This window comes from Malaya genurostris, chromosome 2 (assembly GCF_030247185.1).
Source record: "Malaya genurostris strain Urasoe2022 chromosome 2, Malgen_1.1, whole genome shotgun sequence".
Lineage (NCBI taxonomy): Eukaryota > Metazoa > Arthropoda > Insecta > Diptera > Culicidae > Malaya > Malaya genurostris.
The window spans coordinates 91,672,123-91,686,039 of record NC_080571.1 but is presented as its reverse complement, the minus strand read 5'-3'; the positions used below and the strand labels follow the sequence as shown (position 1 = coordinate 91,686,039).

Below are 13,917 nucleotides of genomic sequence, written 5' to 3'. Positions count from 1 at the left end.
TTATTGAGAAAAAAAATCAAAATTTCTTCAGTGTATATTTTTTTTCAGTGTATATTTTTTTTAGAGTGCCCTATTGATTCCCTACAACTTCTTCCTGGACGCCATTTTTGTACGATGAACGATTTCCGAATTACAACGAGACCCGTAAACTGTTTTAGCTGTAACTTCTTCATTTTTCAAAAGGCACGGATGGGATAGCCATCAATCTGTAGGTTTTAATAACAGCTTTAAAATAAAAATTATCAAAAAAAATTAAAACCATGCTTTTTTATTATTTAACTTTTTCGGATTATTCTGTAATTATTGAGAAAAAAAATCAGTATTTTCAATATATATATTTTTTTAGAGTGCCCAATCGATTCCCTACAACTTCTTCCTGAACACCATTTTTGTACAATTAACGGTTCCCGAGTTACAACGATTTAAAAATCGCAATTTTTGTGAAATGCAAAAATACATACGCCCTTTTTAAAAATCAGTCGTGAGTCGGATTGAACTCTCAATCGGCTCAAAAATTATGGTTTGCCATACTGAAGCCATGTGCAAAGTTTCATCCAAAGCAGAGAAGGTCAAGTCTGATGATCTGCTAAGCATTTCTAGCATCAAAATTCACAGAAAGGTGCAGATAAGACTACTTACATATTAAACAACTTCAAAAGAGCTTCGATACCATGGTTGAATTACTCGTCTGCGATCGTCTGCAGGCGAGATATGTTCTTTTCAAGTGGTCACTCGGGTGTGTTTAGACGAGAGCGCGTGAGAGCAATTCATGCGAAGAGGATGTGTTTCACTCGCGCCAGCTGCTTTAACCACAAGCACACACTCAAATTCTGTCTATTCGACACTGAGAAGAAGGGCGCTTTCATTTTTGTGTGATGTTCGCTTCTTGCATCCCCTGTGTAGACAAGAATCTTACACCAGCGTGTACCACTCCGGTGAAATGCCATCACTGCTCTAGGCCCCCCGACGAACAACCATGAAAAAACTGAAACCGGGTTTGAAAAATATAAATAAATAATTTAAATAAAGACAAAAAAAATTTTTTTTGTGGAGTTAGGTGATCCACATACTGTACAAAGCAACTTAGGATAGCGGTAGACATTACGCACAGTTCTTCATTTATGAAACAAATACGGGTTCAATTGTATTTAAAGCAAGCATGTGTAAATTGTAATGCGATTCTGTGACATTTGTGTGATAAAATCATATGCGTAGACATAAAAGTGTTTAGAGAGATACAATTCATAAAACGTTATGCGATTTCCACTTGTTTGAGAAAGTCATGGAAAGTGTATTCTATCAATTATATTTTGATTTACATTATTCCCGGAACGATTTCAGAATTTCATACCACCCGAAACGTAAAAATATTGATATTTTAAATTCGTCCCATATCTTACATGTTTTCTTTCTGTTTTCTTCATTTTCAGTGTTTTTTGTTAGAATAATTATACTACCATCATCGAAAACTATGAAGAATACGACTTATCGACTAATCGAAGAAATAGTTCTAACAACTGGCCATTTTTTCCAACAAACACTCGAAGTGGTAAGCAGAAACTAGTATACTTTGGAAATTGTCATAGCAACACTAGTTTAGAATCAAAATAGTGTCTAATTAATCGAATGATTCTTCAACGTTTGTATGTGAGTGAATCGTAACTGTCGTCATACGTGTTCTTAATGTGATCACCGTGAAGTGTCTGATAAAACCAAACAGGTGCAATTATTCTTACGGTAGTATAGTGTAGTGATTTTTACGTACCGATCCTGTTCGCGGAAGAAAAAGAATAATTTTCCAACCTCAACCGAAAACTACAGCAAGCAGTGTGATATGGAGATCATGTCGATTGTCTGCCGTTGGTTTTTGATTTTTTGTTTTGTTTCCTTCTGTTCCGAGCACGCTTCCGTCAACGGCCCCAAAAATGCTCGCTATGCGTCGTGAAAGTGACCAAATCTACAACGTCAGTAGTGCCAGTGCAATCAATCACACCAGTATCTACAATCAGCACTTGATTCCGTCCCACGCCATCGGTAGTGGCACCGATCCCGGTAGCAGCTCAGAGCATACCACCAACAGTGCCCTGTCGTCGTCCCACCTGAGTAACACCAGTGACAACAGCAGTGCTAATGCTAGTGCTAGTGCTAGTGCAAATCATAGTTCGGTTAGTGTAATAGACGGTGATTCGTCAAGTGCTTGCGGAACCAGTGGTTCCACGGTTCAATCACAACTAACAGCGCCTTATCATCATCATCACCATCATCACCACCATCACTACCAGTCGCAGCAGTCACAACATCAGACTGGTCAGCATCACACCGTAGGCCACAGCTTCAACGGTTTCGGAAGTCTGAGCGGCGTTGCGCCGAACGCCTACGGCAGCTACAACAACTACGGAACTGGAAGTAAGTTTTAAAAGTGCTATCTATACTGCTTTTGTAATCCATCCAGTTGTACCGCATCTAGAGTTTCTGAAACGTTATCATTTTGACTTAGAACCCTTGCATTACAAATATTTATCAGTCTAAGTTCTTTGATGGTCTTTGTCTATAAAGCCTAGATCTCCATAGCATTTATTCATGACCGGTTGTTGCCAACTACTCAAGTCAGCTCTTACTTCACTCGATCGATCCTCTTCACACATGTCAGAAGTACCTGTCGAAATCTGTAAAAACACTGGTACTCATAATACACAATACCGACTACAAAGGATTTGGAATAGTTGTTAGTAGGTGGCACTTAGCAGAGTGTTTGTGTGGTATCATCAAGAGATATTCGTGCTAATCTGCGTAGATTAGCACGAATATCTCCTCACGCACATCCATTCCAGATACCAAGAAAAAATCCTCCATTCTTTTCTTTCGATGAAAGAAACCTTCCTGGATTGCGACATGCTTGATAGTAGAGTGCCTATAACCAGAGTGAAGCTATCATTCCAAACGAACAGCTGTTGTCACTCTGACTATAGTCACTCTACTTCATAGCATTCATGTACACACTTCGAAAAAATCATGTAAATTGACGTCCCGGTAGATGTACTTTACGTCGCAATTCACTAAAGTTTACAATCCAAAGTAAGTGAAAATAAATTGAACAATTCTACCGCAAATAACAGATTTAATTTTAAATTTAATTTTTGCATAAGCGTTTGATGGCGCTCACCACACGATTATGATGAGGCTCATCTGAACCCTACGTTGTGTTTAAATTGTACGGAAATATGAAGTCTGGGACGGCTTCCAACTTAAGCCTGGGACGGCTTTCGTGCAGATTGGGACACTGCGGACACTTCGAATACATTAAGCCATGGTACGGCTTTCGCACGGGTGGGGACACCGCGGAACACTTCGGATGTGATGTAATAAACTGGTACGCGTTTATTCTTGATTAACTGACTAGTATATTATAATGACTATGACAAACAATTACTATGACTACGACAATCACGACGAATATAAAAACTTGATATGCTATCGAAGTACCGTAGTACTGTAGTACCGTAATACCACAGTACCGTAATACCGTAATAGGTATCGTAATACCGTAATAGGTATCGTGCCTGATCTGATCTGCACTGCCCTTATATAGTTTGCGTACATTATTATATGAACAAAGTTTGTCTCTACCGGAAAGCATATTACGTGGAATATGCCGGAAAGCCTATAACGCAGACGAATGTAATCGCAAACTCTCTCAACTACTAATAAAACTGATCGAATAATAAAGTTGATCGATTTCTACTTCATGTACAGTGAAGCTCACTTAACTTGTCTTCTGACATGCAATTGTGCATCAACATACCGCCCGCCTTGAAAGACTACGCTTTCAACAAACTTTATCTGATGTCAATGACCTGACCTATCTTAGCATGATACAATTGAGACTCATTACTGCTGTGTAATACTGTATGCGATTTCTGAACTGCCTACTGTTATTACATATCCAAAATTACTGTACGAGTTCTATTTCCCTGACTAGCCTATTTATCACAAATTCTCTGTATTTGCTATTCACAATAATTTTAGTATGCTGCTTGCTGGTACTCGATGATCCTTTGGCGAACCATGGGCGTCGAGGACGGGAGACTTGAATTCGACTCCGTCAACTGCTATGCAGCCGGCGTCGATAAGACAAGACCCGAGCGACTCCGCTGGTTCCACCACTGCGATGAGCCGCGATGATTGCTAAGACCGTAGCAATGTTGTTGACTGGGATAAACTTCGTCGAACAGCGTGTTGTTGCATGGAAACGGAATGTTGCTGCAGGACAAGTGAGCTGATGATCTAGTAGACTACAACTGATACATGGATCCACTTTCTTTGATGAAAATCTGGTAGTTGAATTCCTTCTGTTAACCGTCTCCGTAGTTCTGCTTCACCCTTGGTGGTGATGAATTATGATCTGCGGTGATGTTGACTATTACAACGTTGCCTGTATGGGAGGACGGATCAGTTTCTGCTGCTTTCAATTTAGATTGTATACTTAACTTGGAATAGTGCTGGGATGGTAGTTCTGATCACCTCGATCAAAAACTGAACCATCCCTACTTGCTTCGTTGCTGGAACCTCGAAACCACTTCTGGCATGTGGTTGTCAACCGCTGATTTTGTTGGCATTGTACAGCATACTGGTGAGAGAGTGTATCGGAGACATCGATGACGAAGATTAAGGTTAAACTGCTTCTCTGACGTGATGGTGATTATATGCAGCTGTAATGATCCTCTAACTGGCGAAACTGTTTGGTACATGAAGTTGATGCTGACGATCGGGAAAGTTGACTATGGATTTCCAATAAAACATTGCTGATGCTCTGACGAGAATAGTGCTTCGACTTTTGCTGAACTGTTTCCTAACATACGATAATTTTTGTGTACTTTTGTTCCGATGATACGAAAGAAGATGAATTGCTGGTAATGGTTGAGGCCTGGGACAGCTTTCACCCTTAACCCTGGAACGGCTTGCAAACTAACAGTGAGGAACGTCGATGACGGTGAATTAAAACCTGGGACGGCTTGTTAGCTAACAGTGAGGTACGTCCTTTTAACCTACGCCTGGGACGGCTTGCGAACTAAAAGCTGGGACGGCTTGTTAGCGGATAGGAACACCGCCGGAAACTGTTTCTCCGAATTATAAAGAATGCTTCAACACAATGATAAACTTTGTTGACTGGCGACGCATCTCCTACGCGAGCCTTTGGAGTTCGTACTTGATCGGATGAGTACGCTGATGGTTCAATATAGAACTTGATTGAATTGTGCTGAATTCAACCCGAAGTGAATGAATGCCGCTGCTTGTTGTAGAAACAAGCCCGAATGACTTACTGGCACGCACCGCTGTTGAGTCATTTACATTTCGCAAAATGGATTATAAAACCATCCAGATGATTGGAACACCTCAGCAGGCCTGAACGAAACAAAGCACGAACGATCCGATACTGTAGAACTTAACAACCGACATTTTGCAAAATTATCAGCTTGACAGTTTGCTTTTGCTCTTTACGTGAGGTCATGACGTATGACAATAGACGGCGGAGATGCATTCTGCTCGTATTTCATGATGGGTGAGTGAAGGTGCGCACATTTTGATATTCGATAGGTATCACAGTTAGAGTGGCATTACTCAACGGAAATATGTGGGGATCTAACTTCACAAGTGCATGCAATTTTATTATTCGATGATGAATTTCAAGACACAATGGGAACGTTGCCATACCGGCATTTTGGGCACATGTCACACATATTTTCTGAACAGCATTCTCGTTTTGCGGAATAGCTTTACACTGAATTGAGTACTTTCTGGTTACCGTTTTTATCGACAGGGTTTCGCCGCACATCAAATAGTGAGCATAATCGAAACAAAGACAGCTGCGGCTGTTACGAATACTTCCATTTCATTGCGAACAGAATGCAAATGACAGTGAAGGTCGTTCTGAAACTTTAACAATGGCGGTTTCGGGCAGGCAATCGTACCCTTCCACGTGGTGATCATAGATTATCGTTTTCTTCTTAGGAATTGGACTTATTTCTTCTTATTATGAACGGTAATGAAAAACCGTATGGAAAATTGAACTGCATTTTCACATTTCAACCGTCGCGTCCGATACATTACATTACACTGGTAACTGATTGTTCGTCTCGCAAGGAGAATTCTGGTAACTCTACGTTCGTCTCCCAAGGAGAATCCTGGTCACGGCACCAAATTTATGATGGCGCTCACCACACGATTATGATGAGGCTCATCTGAACCCTACGTTGTGTTTAGATTGTACGGAAATATGAAGTCTGGGACGGCTTCCAACTTAAGCCTGGGACGGCTTTCGTGCAGATTGGGACACTGCGGACACTTCGAATACATTAAGCCATGGTACGGCTTTCGCACGGGTGGGGACACCGCGGAACACTTCGGATGTGATGTAATAAACTGGTACGCGTTTATTCTTGATTAACTGACTAGTATATTATAATGACTATGACAAACAATTACTATGACTACGACAATCACGACGAATATAAAAACTTGATATGCTATCGAAGTACCGTAGTACTGTAGTACCGTAATACCACAGTACCGTAATACCGTAATAGGTATCGTAATACCGTAATAGGTATCGTGCCTGATCTGATCTGCACTGCCCTTATATAGTTTGCGTACATTATTATATGAACAAAGTTTGTCTCTACCGGAAAGCATATTACGTGGAATATGCCGGAAAGCCTATAACGCAGACGAATGTAATCGCAAACTCTCTCAACTACTAATAAAACTGATCGAATAATAAAGTTGATCGATTTCTACTTCATGTACAGTGAAGCTCACTTAACTTGTCTTCTGACATGCAATTGTGCATCAACAGCGTTATTTATGGCCAAACGATACAATTTGCATCACCGGTTAGCCATTTTAACTATAGCTTCTCTTTTGAGAAGGGAGTAAGAGTAACTTTTGCAATGTTTTAGTTAATTATAAGACTGTGTAAGAAAATTTAGTTTTTTTGAAAATGTTTGCCTTTCTCATATATAATAGAATACTGACTTTTTAACCGAGGCTCGATGGGCGGAATGTCATATACCATTCGGCTCAGTTCGACGAATTGAGCAAATGTCTATCTTATGGTCCCATAGCCTGCTATTGAATTTCATCCCGATCCGACTTCCGGTCCCGGAGATACAGGGTGATATGCACCAAAACTATGAAAAAAACATGCACTTATCTTCTTCAGAGATTATTCGGATCTGACTTTCGATTTCGGAACTGGAGTACGATATATGGAAAATTTTCAATTTCATGTGTTTTTTTTGGCAAACACAAGTACAAATCACATGAAACTGACTGTAAATTCAGTAATGTAAAAATGAAACTGTAACAAATGTAACTTATTAATTTGTGCGGACATAAACTTGTACACCGAAACCTCCATTTACGAACTTAACGAGGTAGTTCGTAGAAAAAGTAAACGTTATTTGGGATTTGGTTCGTAAAAAAATTTACGTTATTTGGAATTTACATCGTAAAAAAAGTTTTGTGTAATGAAAGTGGAAGCCCCCCATCACATTGCCATTTTCGAAACGGATGTGGTAAGTGGGTGCAAGAAAATGATGTTTGGGGTCGGTTCAAAATCCAAGATGGCAACTTCCGGTTTATTAATATTACTAAAAACCTTTACAATGTGGGTATTTTCGAACCGGAATTGATGAGTAGTTGACAGAAAACGATGTTCGAAGTAGTTCGGAAATCCAAGATAGCGACTTCCGGTTTGTCGATATTCCATAAAAACCTTTACAATGTGGGTATTTTCGAACCGGAATTGATGAGTAGTTGACGGAAAACGATGTTTGAAGTAGTTCGGAAATCCAAGATGGCGACTTCCGGTTTGTCGATATTCCTAAAAACCTTTACAATGTGGGTATTTTCGGAAAAGGATTGATGAGTAGATGACGGAAAACGATGTTTGAAGTGGGTAGTTACGGTTTTAAATTTCGACATTCTAAAAATTAATATTGATTCGAAAAGGTTCCTTTATCAGGAAGAAGAGATTGCCATACTGAAGAGGTGTACATTGTTTCATCCGATTCGGAGAAAGTCGATCCTGCCAGTTTATCTGCTATTTATTTCTGGAATTGCTCATAATTGTTAGAAATTCAGTGTCATGTGGTTTTCTAACTGACTCTTACCACTTGAGCCAAATAATATCCCTTATTCTCAATGGATTACAAAATGTTAAATCATATTCCGAAGGCCAGTTGACATGAGATTTTGGCAAGTTAAAATAAAAACAAATGTGTCGTGATGAGAGTAACAGTACTTTTTTCGACTTTATCACGTACACTAAAACAACTGAAATTATAAGTGTAACACTGAAAATAAAAAAATGGAGAACACGGTCATTGATTTTAAACCAAATTTTAATGTTTCTGGTTGCTTCCAAATGTTAGATTGAGTTTTCCAGTTGTTCAATAAAATATTGAAAGCATGCAATATAACTATAACAATATAAAATTATTACAGCTGCTCAGACGTCTACTTGTTATGGTCATTTCGAAAATATAGTGCAATATACAAACAATAATGATTAGCAGGAAACACCTTTGTCAGAAGCATATTTTTTTTAAACGATGTATAATCATATCGTAATGATCGTCAAAGAGTACAGATACAACTGAACTCACTATTTTGATTTTTGAAGCGCTTTCAAACATAATTTCCCGTTATATACTCATCAAACCCGTCCCGAAAATACCCATATTGTAAATGTTTTTAAGCAATATCAAAGAACCGGAGGATGCCATCTTGGATTTCCGAACCACTTTAAACATCGTTTTCCGTTATCCACTCATCAATCCCGTTCCGAAAATACCCCCATTGTAAGGGTTTTTAAGGAATATCGACAAACCGAAAGTCGCCATCTTGGATTTCCGAACCACTTCAAACATCGTTTTCTGTCATCTACTCATCAATCCCGTTGCGAAAATACCCATATTGTAGTAATTTGCATGGAGCCGGAAATTGTTTTCATTGGATGCAAAAACCTCTTTTTACGAAGTTGGTTCGTAAAAAAAGTTTACGTTATTTGGGATTTGGTCCGTAAAAAAAGATTACGTTATTTGGGATTTAGTTCGTAAAAAGAATTACGTAAAAAGAGGTAACGTAAAAAAAGTGTTCGTAAACGGAGGTTTGGGTGTATTAATAATTTGCCATTTCCTTTTCCGGAAGCACCGAAGGTAGTGAAGAAAATTAAAAAAAGTAGAACTCACTTCAATTACTTAGCGATGCTTGAATCGATTTTCACAAATTTTGATTTAAATTAAAGCTCGTATTGTCTTAAAAAACATTCATCTGGATCTGACTTCCGGTTTCTCCATTACAGGGTGATACGTGTCAATCAAGGATGGCTTTTATCGTATCATAGACCCTACCAACTCTTCACACGTTTCAATCAGTGCCATCAAAGAGAGACTAGAATCTTTTTACTATTGCCGCTTATTCTAACTATGTGCATATAACCTTTGTATAAGTTGTGCCTATGAAAATGTATGTGAATGCTCCACACAAGGGTTTTGAAATATTGCAACCTAGTATGAGAATCATCAAGTCGAATCATCGATTCGATTTTCTGCGATAATTGTCAACTTGCGATTCTCTCTTGGTGGATTCCACACAGCACCAATCATTATCAGACTGTAATTTTTTAAGGGCCGTGAAATACTAAGAGTATAACGTGGAGCGAAGAAATGTAGAAAAATTCTCTCGCGGCTAATGCATTGAGAGACTCGAGTTCTTTTAGCATCTTCTACCGGATTGAAAATTTTGTATACAATATAGATAAATATCGAGCAGCTTCTGTCAAATTTTCGGCAATCACCAACACTGGTGTCAATGCTTTCAAAACGATATATAAATGACGATACAAAACCAGTACGTACCGGTACGAGCTGGCACGAAGAAGAAAACGCAACTCGCTTCTACAAACAATGCACACAGTGGGCTTTGTTTAGTTTCGTACACGCTATAAAGAAAACGAAAACCAACACCTAAGCAGATTGCTTACTAACTTCATTTTAGCATCATTTTTAGCGGTGAAGCCAAAAACATGAAAAAAATCCAATTTGGAGGTCATATTTGTTGCTTCAACTGTTGAACCAACTTCAGCTATGCCGGTCCTCGAAATTAGGTTTCGGAAGTATTGAAAATAGTGGTCAAAACCGCAAAAAGGATCTTCCTTACTTCAATATTCAAAGGAAAAGACTTACGGTTTCATACAGAATCCCTGAATTCTTTGTGGAAAATAGTTCCAGTTCTGGAAATATAGAGTGTTTTAATTCGTAGATTTTTCTAGATTACATTCGAACAAACTTTCTTGTTTTTATTCAATGATCAGTTGTTTTTAGGACACCATAGTAATATTTATGATGGTATGAGTAATATGAGAAAGGCATCATTGCACCACTAGGTAGATTAAAACGAGTTTTTTTTAAATTTATTAATCATTTGAAAAATTTCAACTAAATTCAAATATCTCAAAAGACGATTTTTGATTCTTTTTTATTTTTTGATATATTGTAGCTGAAGTTCAAAATAAAGTGCTGTAAAATTTTTTGAATACGTAAATAACATTTTTCATATTTTCGAAATAATGTAAATTTTTTAAAATCGGGATTTTTTTTATTTTTCAACAAAATTTTATGAAAGTACGCTAAATTTCCAATAAAAAAATTATCATCAATATTTTGCTATATGCTACCGTTCCGATACTGAACAAAATATCGGGAATTTTTTATTTTTGTAACGATTTTGGATGATCTTTGAATCTTGTTAACATAGAAGCAAATTTTCTTGAAACAGAAAATAAACTGTTAATTATATGTTATTTTTTTCTAATATAAAAATATATTAAATATATGAGAAAGGTAATATATACTCCGTACAGAATCAGAAAATATGTTTCCAAGTTTTCAGATATAAACATAACTGTTAGTTTCTTAGGGTAAACCTGTTGATATATTTTTCCTGATCTTACAAAAAAAGTACTTTGTTACAAGTATCCTTGTTTGTATATAAAACAAGCTAGTGAGAAACAAGCGACTAGTAGCTGGTAATCAAGTGATAGCAAGAAATATCTCAGAATTGAAGAATAAAGTACAACATAAATAACTTCTTCTACAGGGATTGCGTAAGCGTGTTTTCTAAAATGTTTTCGAAAAATTGCCGAAATCTCACGGAAAGTAATATTGCCAAATTAATTGAACTAGAGTTTATTGAAAAAAACTGCTTAACAAAAAAATTAAAATTTGCGGTTCATGTCGCTCTGAATTGAACAAACAAACTGCTCTCTCTGGGATCATGTGATGGCATTCGAAGAACCATAAAACACATGGCTACAATTGCAAGTCTTGCTAAGGAACGTGAACATCCCATTAAAAACGCAAAGGAACTATTCGATTGGGCTCAAAATTCTGGGTGTGCCTGAATTGGCGGTTTAATGCATACGGCGCTGGTCTTACAAGCCAATTGTCATATGTTCGAGCCCCGACCTGGAAGGATTCATAGTGTCAGTAGGATCGTAGTACTAGCCATGCAATGATTCTGTACGCTAAGAATCGGATGTGAAGTCTGTTGAAATAGAAAGGCCAAATTCCACAAAAGGAATGTAATGCCAAGAGTTTGCTTGCGAAAGAAGGAAAACCTAACACAATTTTTCTTCACCTATGCAAGCTCAATGGAGTGTGAAAATATCAAGCAACACTTAATGGACAATATTCAAAAGCAATTATTATTGAGAGAGAGAGTTGGCATTACTGGGAGTACGATGCGGTACCTAAGTGATGCTCTCAAAAAAGTCTAATTTCAATGTGTATCAAGCAACTTATAGTAAGGTAATTGATCGAAAATGTATACTGCGAATTTACCACCCGAAATTGAACTATGTCAACCGATCGAAGCGCCACCTACATATCATTGTCGGTGTTATAAGATTTGTATAGAATGTGAAAAAATTTACAAGTCAATTCGTGTGAATCAAGCTGAAAATCTAAAATTGGTTTGCAGCAATCCCATCCGCGAGTGTTTGTTTTATTTTATTTTTTCAGTAGTGGTGAGTCATCTAGTGTTGTTTACAACAATGGGGATAGGAGAAGTAGGATACTGGTGATATTGTTCGATAGAGATTTTTAAGTTTTTTCGTATTGGGAATGTCTTATTATATTTCTCCTTACTAAAAATCGGGCTAAACTTATTAGGGGAACGTTTGATCAATGGATAATTTTTTTTCGAGTTAAACGCTAAGTTTAAGACACGCGCGTGAAGTTCATAACCGTGTAGATATTTCTTGCGATCGTGCTTAACTAGGACGTATGCAGATATAATTTAGACTGCGAAGAGAATCCTTTTGGTATTTTATTATTTTTGTTAGGGAATAGATATCGACATTAGTTCGTATCGCGTAAGACATTGTTGTTCGATTGATGATTATCGGGTTATATCTTGCTAGTATAATGTCTGTCTGTTGAAAAACGTGTTTAATCCACCTAGCAGTGATATGATACCTTTTTTTATTAATCCGCATAAGTTTTTTGCGTAAATGTTCTTCGATGTTTTCGTTCTCATGACAATATTTTAATGACCGTCGTTTTAAGCGGTAATTTGTGATTTTAATCACTCGGATCAACTTTGAATCTAAACGTGTGACAATCGATTGAACATTCCATGAGATGTCGAATAAAGTTTCAGTTTAGAATTTACGGTTAATTACGGTACTTCCAGAGCCGGTATTCAGCAACCAGCATAACCCAAAACGATTCGTATGGCCAAAAAATAAATAAGACGAAATTGCAATAGTTTTGTCCAACTTTGAAGCTTTTTAGCATTGTCATCTTCTATATCGGCTTGAATTTTAAAAACTCATCATCACCCTGTAATTCCAGAATCGGATAAAATTCATTAATTTTGCATGGGACCATAAATCCTTTAATTCGAATTTTTGTTTTTGAAATACAATTTTTTGAGAAAACGATTTGATACTGTAACCGGAGTTCAAAATCAGTGTAGCCGAAGTCAGATAAATTCACCTGAGGAGTTGTATAGTTTACATTTGATTCAAAATGTTCAAAAATCAGTGCAGACTGACTAAAAAGCAAGATGTTTTATAGAATCTTAAGACCTTTCATTTGAATCTTAGATGGTTCTTAAATTTCATTTGAATCTTAGATCGATTCAGCCATCTATGAGAAAAATGAGTTACACTATTTAAATTTCGTTTGACGTATCATCCTGTAGCTCAGGAACAAAAAGTCGGAACCAGACGTAATTCAGGAACTTTGTTTGGAAGCACTTCTCGTATGAATCTGAGTTTGTAGAAAATGGTTGAGTCATCTCCGAGAAAATTGAGTGAAATTATTTTCCACACAAGCATTTGCTGATCTCGACGAACTGATTCGAATGGTATATGGGTGTTATGCATTCATTACTGTCAGTAGTTAAAATCAATATAATTATGCAATTGTTTTCAACATGAAGATGCTGCCATCTTGGCCATCATCTGATTTACATATGCCATATTCGAACAATTGTGTTGCCAAAAACGAACCGTGCTAAAATCGATCCGAGGCAAAATGTCATGAAAAAGGATGTTGTACACAGTCTTAGTGGTACTTAGAAACAATCGACACACACACGGACATTTGCTCAGTTCGTCGAGCTGAATCGATTGGTATATGACACTCGGCCCTCCGGACCTCGGATAATTTTTCTAAAGTTTGAGCGAATTCTATACCTATTTTTTGTATTAAAAAAAAGGTAAAAAACAAAACCAATGATTTAAATGTATGAATTAAAAGGCAGTCCGGAGTTTTTCGAGTTCCGGAATAAATTTCGTATTGTAGTAGGAAGCAAATATTAATACAAAACGTGATAAAATTGCAACGT

At 37.4% G+C, this 13,917-nt stretch overlaps 1 protein-coding gene across 3 annotated transcripts in view; it reads left to right on the top strand.

Annotated features, from left to right (window-relative positions):
• Window positions 1–13,917, top strand: part of LOC131433090 (serine-rich adhesin for platelets) — a 294,767-nt gene that overhangs the window by 29,274 nt on the left and 251,576 nt on the right. For all 3 annotated transcript variants that reach the window (XM_058599877.1, XM_058599876.1, XM_058599875.1), the window contains exon 2: window positions 1,431–2,406. In XM_058599877.1, coding sequence (XP_058455860.1) covers window positions 1,926–2,406 — 481 coding nt within the window. In that variant the 5' untranslated portion in view covers window positions 1,431–1,925. The remainder of the gene's footprint in view (window positions 1–1,430; window positions 2,407–13,917) is intronic.